We start from the raw sequence: 13,324 nt of genomic DNA on the forward strand, positions 1-13,324 counted from the left end.
TATATATATATATATATATATATATATATATATATATATATTGTGATTATATTGTGTATACACACAGTATTTTTGGGTGTGTAGAAAGTGAAAGACAAAAAGTCCCATTCTGTTTCCATCTCAATTTTCTTTTTCCTGTCTGGAATAAAAGACTCAGATCAGCAGCATGTTGGAGACACAAACACACTCAACCTGCAGCCGCCATCTTCATCACTTTCGTCACCTTCATCATGATCAGCTGGACCAGCCTGCTTGTCTTCCTCCTCTGCAGCGCCGTGACCCCCAGCCTCGGCTGTGATTGGCTCAGAAACTACGGTCACCTGAGCAACACCTCTCTGACTCTCATCCAACACATGGTGAGTACATAGACATAATCAGGTGTTAGTCCAGTGGTCCAGTGGTTAGGTAGTGTCGTGGTCTAGTGTGCAGTGGTCCAGTAGTCTAGTGGTCAAGTGGTCCAGTAGTCTAGTGGTCAAGTGATCTAGTGGTACAGTGGTGCAGTGGTCCAGTAGTCAAGTGGTCCAGTAGTCTAGTGGTCAAGTGGTGCAGTGGTCCAGTAGTCTAGTGGTAAAGTGGTCAAGTGGTGCAGTAGTCTAGTGGTCAAGTGGTCTAGTGGTGCAGTGGTAAAGTGGTCCAGTAGTCTAGTGGTCCAGTAGTCTAGTGGTGCAGTGGTCCAGTAGTCTAATGGTAAAGTGGTCCAGTAGTCTAGTGGCCAAGTGGTCCAGTAGTCTAGTGGTGCAGTGGTCCAGTAGTCTAGTGGTGCAGTGGTCCAGTAGTCTAGTGGTGCAGTGGTCCAATAGTCTAGAGGTAAAATGGTCCAGTAGTCTAGTGGTCAAGTGGTCTAGTGGTGCAGTGGTCCAGTGGTAAAGTGGTCCAGTTGTCTAGTGGTCCAGTAGTCTAGTGGTGCAGTGGTCCAATAGTCTAATGGTAAAGTGGTCCAGTAGTCTAGTGGCCAAGTGGTCCAGTAGTCTAGTGGTGCAGTGGTCCAGTAGTCTAGTGGTCAAGTGGTCTAGTGATGCAGTGGTCCAGTAGTCTAGTAGTCTAGTGGTCAAGTGGTCTAGTAGTCTCGTGGTCAAGTGGTCTAGTGATGCAGTAGTCTAGTAGTCTAGTGGTCTAGTGGTCAAGTGGTCTAGTGGTGCAGTGGTCTAGTGGTCAAGTGGTCTAGTGATGCAGTAGTCTAGTAGTCTAGTGGTCTAGTGGTCAAGTGGTCTAGTGGTGCAGTGGTCCAGTAGTCTAGTGGTCTAGTGGTCAAGTGGTCTAGTGGTGCAGTGGTCCAGTAGTCTAGTGGTCTAGTGGTCAAGTGGTCTAGTGGTGCAGTGGTCCAGTAGTCTAGTGGTCTAGTGGTCAAGTGGTCTAGTGGTGCAGTAGTCTAGTGGTCTAGTGGTCAAGTGGTCTAGTGGTGCAGTGGTCCAGTAGTCCAGAACTGGGCCTTTAGAGATGCCGTTGACTGGTAACATCTAAACTCGACAGCTTTAACATTATAAAGCAACATACATGTCGGGACTATTTGTGTACATATATTTATATAATACAACTTAACTATATATGTATACATACATTTATATAATACAACTTAACTATATATGTATACATATATTTATATAATACAACTTAACTATATATGTATACATACATTTATATAATACAACTTAACTATATATGTATACATATATTTATATAATACAACTTAACTATATATGTATACATATATTTATATAATACAACTTAACTATATATGTATACATATATTTATACAATACAACTTAACTATATATGTATACATATATTTATATAATACAACTTAACTATATATGTATACATATATTTATATAATACAACTTAACTATATATGTATACATATATTTATATAATACAACTTAACTATATATGTATACATATATTTATATAATACAACTTAACTATATATGTATACATATATTTATACAATACAACTTAACTATATATGTATACATATATTTATATAATACAACTTAACTATATATGTATACATATATTTATATAATACAACTTAACTATATATGTATACATATATTTATATAATACAACTTAACTATATATGTGTACATATATTTATATAATACAACTTAACTATATATGTATACATATATTTATATAATACAACTTAACTATATATGTGTACATATATTTATATAATACAACTTAACTATATATGTATACATATATTTATATAATACAACTTAACTATATATGTATACATATATTTATATAATACAACTTAACTATATATGTGTACATATATTTATATAATACAACTTAACTATATATGTGTACATATACGGACAAGTATTAAAACCACATAATTTATGTTCTTTATATGTTAAATTATATATCATGAGTATATCAAAGGAGAGACAATATATTTTTACTTATATGTAGAAACCATTCAAACAGATTTGATCTTAACTTGTGTATTCAAATGAATTATTATTCAAATCATTATTATTAAGTATTTAAATATACAATGTATTATTTTAACAATGACAATAGCAAGGAAATAAGGGAATAAAGTGTAATCTGTTATTGTGTCTGTGTGTTTCAGGGCGGTCAGCTGACTGATGAGGAGAGTCCAGTGTCTTTTCCATACAGACTCTACCAATGCATAAAGAGCGATGAGGTAATCATCAATCAATCAATCATCAATCTACATTTCATTTAAAACGACACTTCAACTTCTTTCCGTGTTTCAGATGATATAATCAGATGTTCAGAAGTGACCACACTTCCACTTCCTTCAGATCATTGCAATCATTATTATTATGTTCATGCCGACACTTTGTAAGACAAGTTACACACGAACATATAAACCTTTATCAGCTCTGTCAGCCAATCAGAGAGCTATACTACTCTGTTCCACTAGATGGAGTCCCAGTTGGCTTTCGCCAGAGACAGTCTGGAGCTGATCGCTGGTCTCTATCGCCACGAGAACCGCTCCTCTGCTACCTGGGACACAGACGAGACCGAACGCTTCCTGATGACCATCGACAGACAGACGGACGTCCTTAAGAGCTGCGTAAGTAGTTAGACACTTCAACTCCTTTCAATCGCTTTTTCTTCACTTCAACGGATACTTAAAGTACTTTCAGGGCATTCACTTGCTGAGACACTTTGTCCCTTTGAGGTTGACACTTCAACTGTTATAAGACCAGTCACTGTTGACATCAACTGTTATAAGACCAGTCACTGCTGACACTTCAACTGTTATAAGACCAGTCACTGTTGACACTTCAACTGTTATAAGACCAGTCACTGCTGACACTTCAACTGTTATAAGACCAGTCACTGTTGACACTTCAACTGTTATAAGACCAGTCACTGTTGACACTTCAACTGTTATAAGACCAGTCACTGTTGACATCAACTGTTATAAGACCAGTCACTGTTGACATCAACTGTTATAAGACCAGTCACTGCTGACACTTCAACTGTTATAAGACCAGTCACTGTTGACACTTCAACTGTTATAAGACCAGTCACTGCTGACACTTCAACTGTTATAAGACCAGTCACTGTTGACACTTCAACTGTTATAAGACCAGTCACTGTTGACATCAACTGTTATAAGACCAGTCACTGCTGACACTTCAACTGTTATAAGACCAGTCACTGTTGACACTTCAACTGTTATAAGACCAGTCACTGCTGACACTTCAACTGTTATAAGACCAGTCACTGTTGACACTTCAACTGTTATAAGACCAGTCACTGCTGACACTTCAACTGTTATAAGACCAGTCACTGTTGACACTTCAACTGTTATAAGACCAGTCACTGTTGACACTTCAACTGTTATAAGACCAGTCACTGTTGACATCAACTGTTATAAGACCAGTCACTGTTGACATCAACTGTTATAAGACCAGTCACTGCTGACACTTCAACTGTTATAAGACCAGTCACTGTTGACATCAACTGTTATAAGACCAGTCACTGCTGACATCAACTGTTATAAGACCAGTCACTGTTGACACTTCAACTGTTATAAGACCAGTCACTGCTGACACTTCAACTGTTATAAGACCAGTCACTGCTGACACTTCAACTGTTATAAGACCAGTCACTGCTGACACTTCAACTGTTATAAGACCAGTCACTGCTGACACTTCAACTGTTATAAGACCAGTCACTGTTGACACTTCAACTGTTATAAGACCAGTCACTGCTGACACTTCAACTGTTATAAGACCAGTCACTGTTGACACTTCAACTGTTATAAGACCAGTCACTGCTGACACTTCAACTGTTATAAGACCAGTCACTGTTGACATCAACTGTTATAAGACCAGTCACTGTTGACATCAACTGTTATAAGACCAGTCACTGCTGACACTTCAACTGTTATAAGACCAGTCACTGTTGACATCAACTGTTATAAGACCAGTCACTGCTGACATCAACTGTTATAAGACCAGTCACTGTTGACACTTCAACTGTTATAAGACCAGTCACTGCTGACACTTCAACTGTTATAAGACCAGTCACTGCTGACACTTCAACTGTTATAAGACCAGTCACTGCTGACACTTCAACTGTTATAAGACCAGTCACTGCTGACACTTCAACTGTTATAAGACCAGTCACTGCTGACAATTCAACTGTTATAAGACCAGTCACTGTTGACACTTCAACTGTTATAAGACCAGTCACTGTTGACAATTCAACTGTTATAAGACCAGTCACTGTTGACATCAACTGTTATAAGACCAGTCACTGTTGACACTTCAACTGTTATAAGACCAGTCACTGTTGACACTTCAACTGTTATAAGACCAGTCACTGTTGACATCAACTGTTATAAGACCAGTCACTGTTGACACTTCAACTGTTATAAGACCAGTCACTGTTGACACTTCAACTGTTATAAGACCAGTCACTGCTGACACTTCAACTGTTATAAGACCAGTCACTGTTGACACTTCAACTGTTATAAGACCAGTCACTGCTGACACTTCAACTGTTATAAGACCAGTCACTGTTGACACTTCAACTGTTATAAGACCAGTCACTGTTGACACTTCAACTGTTATAAGACCAGTCACTGCTGACACTTCAACTGTTATACGACCAGTCACTGTTGACACTTCAACTGTTATAAGACCAGTCACTGCTGACACTTCAACTGTTATAAGACCAGTCACTGTTGACACTTCAACTGTTATAAGACCAGTCACTGTTGACACTTCAACTGGCCTCAGGCCAGTCACTGTTGACATCAACTGTTATAAGACCAGTCACTGTTGACACTTCAACTGTTATAAGACCAGTCACTGTTGACACTTCAACTGTTATAAGACCAGTCACTGTTGACATCAACTGTTATAAGACCAGTCACTGTTGACACTTCAACTGTTATAAGACCAGTCACTGTTGACACTTCAACTGTTATAAGACCAGTCACTGCTGACACTTCAACTGTTATAAGACCAGTCACTGTTGACACTTCAACTGTTATAAGACCAGTCACTGCTGACACTTCAACTGTTATAAGACCAGTCACTGTTGACACTTCAACTGTTATAAGACCAGTCACTGCTGACACTTCAACTGTTATAAGACCAGTCACTGCTGACATCAACTGTTATAAGACCAGTCACTGTTGACACTTCAACTGTTATAAGACCAGTCACTGTTGACATCAACTGTTATAAGACCAGTCACTGTTGACACTTCAACTGTTATAAGACCAGTCACTGTTGACATCAACTGTTATAAGACCAGTCACTGTTGACACTTCAACTGTTATAAGACCAGTCACTGTTGACATCAACTGTTATAAGACCAGTCACTGTTGACACTTCAACTGTTATAAGACCAGTCACTGTTGACATCAACTGTTATAAGACCAGTCACTGCTGACACTTCAACTGTTATAAGACCAGTCACTGCTGACATCAACTGTTATAAGACCAGTCACTGTTGACATCAACTGTTATAAGACCAGTCACTGTTGACACTTCAACTGTTATAAGACCAGTCACTGTTGACATCAACTGTTATAAGACCAGTCACTGCTGACACTTCAACTGTTATAAGACCAGTCACTGCTGACATCAACTGTTATAAGACCAGTCACTGTTGACATCAACTGTTATAAGACCAGTCACTGTTGACACTTCAACTGTTATAAGACCAGTCACTGTTGACATCAACTGTTATAAGACCAGTCACTGTTGACACTTCAACTGTTATAAGACCAGTCACTGTTGACATCAACTGTTATAAGACCAGTCACTGCTGACATCAACTGTTATAAGACCAGTCACTGCTGACACTTCAACTGTTATAAGACCAGTCACTGCTGACACTTCAACTGTTATAAGACCAGTCACTGTTGACACTTCAACTGTTATAAGACCAGTCACTGTTGACATCAACTGTTATAAGACCAGTCACTGTTGACATCAACTGTTATAAGACCAGTCACTGCTGACATCAACTGTTATAAGACCAGTCACTGCTGACACTTCAACTGTTATAAGACCAGTCACTGCTGACACTTCAACTGTTATAAGACCAGTCACTGTTGACACTTCAACTGTTATAAGACCAGTCACTGTTGACATCAACTGTTATAAGACCAGTCACTGCTGACACTTCAACTGTTATAAGACCAGTCACTGCTGACATCAACTGTTATAAGACCAGTCACTGTTGACACTTCAACTGTTATAAGACCAGTCACTGTTGACACTTCAACTGTTATAAGACCAGTCACTGTTGACACTTCAACTGTTATGAGACCAGTCACTGCTGACATCAACTGTTATAAGACCAGTCACTGCTGACATCAACTGTTATAAGACCAGTCACTGCTGACATCAACTGTTATAAGACCAGTCACTGCTGACACTTCAACTGTTATAAGACCAGTCACTGCTGACACTTCAACTGTTATAAGACCAGTCACTGTTGACACTTCAACTGTTATAAGACCAGTCACTGTTGACATCAACTGTCATAAGACCAGTCACTGCTGACACTTCAACTGTTATAAGACCAGTCACTGCTGACATCAACTGTTATAAGACCAGTCACTGTTGACACTTCAACTGTTATAAGACCAGTCACTGTTGACACTTCAACTGTTATAAGACCAGTCACTGTTGACACTTCAACTGTTATGAGACCAGTCACTGCTGACATCAACTGTTATAAGACCAGTCACTGCTGACATCAACTGTTATAAGACCAGTCACTGTTGACACTTCAACTGTTATAAGACCAGTCACTGTTGACACTTCAACTGTTATAAGACCAGTCACTGTTGACACTTCAACTGTTATAAGACCAGTCACTGTTGACACTTCAACTGTTATAAGACCAGTCACTGCTGACACTTCAACTGTTATAAGACCAGTCACTGTTGACACTTCAACTGTTATAAGACCAGTCACTGCTGACATCAACTGTTATAAGACCAGTCACTGTTGACACTTCAACTGTTATAAGACCAGTCACTGTTGACACTTCAACTGTTATAAGACCAGTCACTGCTGACACTTCAACTGTTATAAGACCAGTCACTGCTGACATCAACTGTTATAAGACCAGTCACTGCTGACACTTCAACTGTTATAAGACCAGTCACTGCTGACACTTCAACTGTTATAAGACCAGTCACTGTTGACACTTCAACTGTTATAAGACCAGTCACTGCTGACATCAACTGTTATAAGACCAGTCACTGCTGACACTTCAACTGTTATAAGACCAGTCACTGCTCACACTTCAACTGTTATAAGACCAGTCACTGTTGACATCAACTGTTATAAGACCAGTCACTGTTGACACTTCAACTGTTATAAGACCAGTCACTGCTGACACTTCAACTGTTATAAGACCAGTCACTGTTGACATCAACTGTTATAAGACCAGTCACTGCTGACACTTCAACTGTTATAAGACCAGTCACTGCTGACACTTCAACTGTTATAAGACCAGTCACTGTTGACACTTCAACTGTTATAAGACCAGTCACTGTTGACATCAACTGTTATAAGACCAGTCACTGCTGACACTTCAACTGTTATAAGACCAGTCACTGCTGACACTTCAACTGTTATAAGACCAGTCACTGCTGACACTTCAACTGGCCTCAGGCCAGTCACTGTTGACATCAACTGTTATAAGACCAGTCACTGCTGACACTTCAACTGTTATAAGACCAGTCACTGCTGACACTTCAACTGTTATAAGACCAGTCACTGCTGACACTTCAACTGTTATAAGACCAGTCACTGCTGACACTTCAACTGTTATAAGACCAGTCACTGCTGACACTTCAACTGTTATAAGACCAGTCACTGTTGACACTTCAACTGTTATAAGACCAGTCACTGTTGACATCAACTGTTATAAGACCAGTCACTGCTGACACTTCAACTGGCCTCAGGCCAGTCACTGTTGACATCAACTGTTATAAGACCAGTCACTGTTGACACTTCAACTGTTATAAGACCAGTCACTGTTGACACTTCAACTGTTATAAGACCAGTCACTGCTGACACTTCAACTGTTATAAGACCAGTCACTGTTGACACTTCAACTGTTATAAGACCAGTCACTGTTGACACTTCAACTGTTATAAGACCAGTCACTGCTGACACTTCAACTGTTATAAGACCAGTCACTGCTGACACTTCAACTGTTATAAGACCAGTCACTGTTGACACTTCAACTGTTATAAGACCAGTCACTGCTGACACTTCAACTGTTATAAGACCAGTCACTGTTGACACTTCAACTGTTATAAGACCAGTCACTGCTGACACTTCAACTGTTATAAGACCAGTCACTGTTGACACTTCAACTGTTATAAGACCAGTCACTGCTGACATCAACTGTTATAAGACCAGTCACTGCTGACACTTCAACTGTTATAAGACCAGTCACTGTTGACACTTCAACTGTTATAAGACCAGTCACTGTTGACACTTCAACTGTTATAAGACCAGTCACTGCTGACACTTCAACTGTTATAAGACCAGTCACTGCTGACACTTCAACTGTTATAAGACCAGTCACTGTTGACACTTCAACTGTTATAAGACCAGTCACTGTTGACATCAACTGTTATAAGACCAGTCACTGCTGACACTTCAACTGGCCTCAGGCCAGTCACTGTTAACATCAACTGTTATAAGACCAGTCACTGCTGACACTTCAACTGGCCTCAGGCCAGTCACTGCTGACATCAACTGTTATAAGACCAGTCACTGCTGACACTTCAACTGTTATAAGACCAGTCACTGCTGACACTTCAACTGTGATAAGACCAGTCACTGCTGACACTTCAACTGTTATAAGACCAGTCACTGTTGACATCAACTGTTATAAGACCAGTCACTGTTGACACTTCAACTGTTATAAGACCAGTCACTGCTGACACTTCAACTGTTATAAGACCAGTCACTGCTGACACTTCAACTGTTATAAGACCAGTCACTGCTGACACTTCAACTGTTATAAGACCAGTCACTGCTGACACTTCAACTGTTATAAGTCCAGTCACTGCTGACACTTCAACTGTTATAAGACCAGTCACTGCTGACACTTCAACTGTTATAAGACCAGTCACTGCTGACACTTCAACTGTTATAAGACCAGTCACTGTTGACACTTCAACTGTTATAAGACCAGTCACTGCTGACACTTCAACTGTTATAAGACCAGTCACTGCTGACACTTCAACTGTTATAAGACCAGTCACTGCTGACACTTCAACTGTTATAAGACCAGTCACTGCTGACACTTCAACTGTTATAAGACCAGTCACTGCTGACACTTCAACTGTTATAAGACCAGTCACTGCTGACAATTCAACTGTTATAAGACCAGTCACTGCTCACACTTCAACTGTTTTCACTGCTGGTACTTCTGACTGTTCAGCTTTGAAAACTGACACGTTAACAGATATTACTCCATGTTTTACCAGTCAAAACACTTTTTTTTTGTTCAGGTGTCGACTCAAAGCCGAAAAGACAGCCGACTGAGAAGATACTACCGGAGACTGGTGAAGAGTACTCTGTACCGCACTGTAAGTACAAGTATTGTTGCTGTATAAGTAGTAGTACTGACTGCATATCTTTGTGTACAGTGTGGTATAAGTAGTAGTACTTACTGTATATCTTTGTTATGATATAAGTAGTAGTACTAAGTGTATTTATTTGTGCACAGAGTGGTATAAATAGTAGTACTAACTGTAGTTTTACGTAGAGTTACATAAACACATTTAAATGAATATGACAATGTATGAATGGACCTCCACAATCCATGAAACAGAAGGAGGTAGAGAGGAGGGGGGGGGGGGGGGGGGTCATCAGCAGGGAGTAGGCAGGAGGCATCAGACACAGCCAGGTCCAATGGACCCTATGAGACGTGAAGTCACAACGACTCCGGGGAGGAAGCAGAGTTAATAAGGTGCAATGGAGAGATGTAAATTCATCCATAAGGAGAGAGAGAAGAGGAGATAGGTGCTCAGTGTATCCTAAAACATCCCCCAGCAGCCTATAAGCCTATAGCAGCATATCAAGGGGCTTGACCAGGGCAAACCTGATTCAGCCCTAACTATAAGGGCTATTAAAGAGGAAAGTCTTAAGTCTATTCTTGAATGAGGTGACTGTGTCTGCCTCCAGGACTGAAAGTGGAAGCTGGTTCCATAAAAGAGGAGCTTGATAACTGAAGGCTCTGGCTCCCATCCTACTTTTTAGGACTCTAGGAACCACAAGTAGCCCCGCATTTAGTGAGCAGCTCTCTAGTGGGGCAATATGGTACTACAAGCTCCTTAAGATATGATGGTGCATCACCAATCAAGGCTTTGTAGGTGAGGAGAAGAATTTGAAATGTGATTCTTGATTTTACAGGGAGCCAGTGCAGAGCAGCTAATACAGGAGTCATGTGATCTCTTTTCTTATTTTTGTGAGTCCACGAGCTGCAGCATTCTGGATCAACTGGAGGGATTTAAGAGACTTATTAGAGCAGCCTGATAATAAGGAGTTGCAGTAATCTAGTCTGGAAGTAACAAACGCGTGAACCAGCTTTTCTGCATCTTTTTGAGACAAGATGTGCCTGATTTTTGAAATGTTACGTAGATTAATAAATGCAGTCCTTGAGATTTGCTTAACGTGGAGTTAAAGGACAAGTCTCGGTCAAAGATAACTAGAGATTCTTTACAGTGGTGTTGGATGCCAGGGAAATGCCATCTACAGAAACCACATCACCAGATAATTGATCTCTGAGGTGTTCAGGGCCAGTAAAATAACTTCAGTTTTGTCTGAGTTTAACATCAGGAAGTTGCAGGTCATCCATGTTTTTATGTCTTTAAAACATTCTTGAATTTTAGCGAGCTGGTTGGTCTCCTCTGGTTTGATCCATAGATAATTCAGTATCGTCTGCATAGCAATGAAAGTTTATGTAAAATAATAGTACTAACTGTAGTTTTCTGTGTACAGGGTGGTATACATAGTAGTACTTACTGTAGTTTTGTGTACAGAGTGGTGTTACTAGTAGTAGTAACTGTAGTTTTAAATAGTAGTACTAATTGTAGTTTTCCGAGTACAGGTTGGTGTGAATAGTAGTACTAACTGTAGTTTTCTGTGTACAGGGTGGTATAAATAGTAGTACTAACTGTAGTTTTCTGTGTCCATAGTGGTATAAATAGTAGTACTAACTGTAGTTTTCTGTGTACAGGGTGGTAGTCCTGCATCCTGGGAGCTGATCAGGAAGGAGAGTAAACTGCACCTGGACCAGTTGGACCTGCTGGTGGGCTTCGTTGTGGACTCGGCGACAGACAGCAGGAGGCGCTCTACAGACAGCAGGAGGCGCTCTACAGACAGCAGGAGGCGCTCTACAAACAGCAGGAGGCGCTCCACAGCGACTCCGAAACAGATGCTCTTCTGTCACTGACATCTGTGAGGAACCAGTTTGGTTTCTACTGTTGTTCTATTTATTTATCTATATTTATGTTTCTATTTATGAACAAACTATTTATTTCTGTTTTTTTACTTGAAAACATTTTGATAACTGACAATAAAGATATTTTCTCATCTTTGAAGTACTTTGTTTGTTTGCAATATACACAGTGTATATTGATGACCTCATCAGGCAAAGTTCCCTCAAGAGGACGTGATGTTATAATTCATACTGATGATGACGCTTCATGTCCTCACTTTCATGTACTTTAGAGATCTGTTCTAGTCCTCCGACCACTCAAAGTGCTTTAACACTACATGACATCATTCACCCATTCATATCCTGATGGGAGGAGCTAAGGTTCCACCTGCTCATCAGCAGTAACTAACATTCATACACTGATGGGAGGAGCTAAGGTTCCACCTGTCCATCAGTAGTAACTAACATTCATACACTGATGGGAGGAGCTAAGGTTCCACCTGTCCATCAGCAGTAACCAACATTCATACACTGATGGGAGGAGCTAAGGTTCCACCTGTCCATCAGGAGTAACCAACATTCATACACTGATGGGAGGAGCTAAGGTTGCACCTGTCCATCAGGAGTAACTAACACTCATACACTGATGGGAGGAGCTAAGGTTCAATCTGTCCATCAGCAGTAACTAACACTCATACACTGATGGGAGGAGCTAAGGTTCCACCTGTCCATCAGTAGTAACTAACACTCATACACTGATGGGAGGAGCTAAGGTTCCACCTGTCCATCAGCAGTAACCAACACTCACACACTGATGGGAGGAGCTAAGGTTCCACCTGTTCATCAGCAGTAACTAACATTCACACACTGATGGGAGGAGCTACGGTTCCACCTGTCCATCAGGAGTAACTAACATCCATACACTGATGGGAGGAGCTAAGGTTCCACCTGCTTAACAGCAGTAACCAACATCCATACACTGATGGGAGGAGCTAAGGTTCCACCTGTCCATCAGCAGTAACTAACATTCATACACTGATGGGAGGAGCTAAGGCTCCACCTGTCCATCAGCAGTAACTAACATTCATACACTGATGGGAGGAGCTAAGGTTCCACCTGTCCATCAGCAGTAACTAACATTCATACACTGATGGGAGGAGCTAAGGTTCCACCTGTCCATCAGCAGTAACTAACATTCATACACTGATGGGAGGAGCTAAGGTTCCACCTGTCCATCAGCAGTAACTAACATTCATACACTGATGGGAGGAGCTAAGGTTCCACCTGCTTAACAGCAGTAACTAACATTATCACACTGTAGAACAGCTACGGGAGACATTTGGGTTAAGTGTCTCAACAAAGGACACATGGACATGGGCTAGTGGAGCCGGGGATC

At 40.5% G+C, this 13,324-nt stretch overlaps 1 protein-coding gene across 1 annotated transcript; it reads left to right on the top strand.

Moving 5' to 3' along the window:
• Window positions 1–192: 192 nt before the first annotated feature.
• ifnphi1 (interferon phi 1) lies at window positions 193–11,943 on the top strand. The gene is made up of 5 exons (XM_034538944.1): window positions 193–356; window positions 2,582–2,656; window positions 2,900–3,052; window positions 9,998–10,075; window positions 11,728–11,943. The coding sequence occupies exons 1-5, from the start codon at window positions 231–233 to the stop codon at window positions 11,941–11,943; spliced, it is 648 nt and encodes a 215-aa protein (XP_034394835.1). The 5' UTR covers window positions 193–230.
• Window positions 11,944–13,324: the final 1,381 nt, after the last annotated feature.

This window comes from Cyclopterus lumpus, chromosome 8 (assembly GCF_009769545.1).
Source record: "Cyclopterus lumpus isolate fCycLum1 chromosome 8, fCycLum1.pri, whole genome shotgun sequence".
Lineage (NCBI taxonomy): Eukaryota > Metazoa > Chordata > Actinopteri > Perciformes > Cyclopteridae > Cyclopterus > Cyclopterus lumpus.

Bases quoted from the DNA above. Each gene is read 5' to 3' on its own strand.
- ifnphi1 (XM_034538944.1), top strand. From the start codon at position 231: ATGATCAGCTGGACCAGCCTGCTTGTCTTCCTCCTCTGCAGCGCCGTG. The intron at 3,053-9,997 runs GTAAGTAGTTAG...TTTTTTGTTCAG, and splicing joins CGGACGTCCTTAAGAGCTGC to GTGTCGACTCAAAGCCGAAA. The intron at 10,076-11,727 runs GTAAGTACAAGT...TTCTGTGTACAG, and splicing joins AGAGTACTCTGTACCGCACT to GGTGGTAGTCCTGCATCCTG.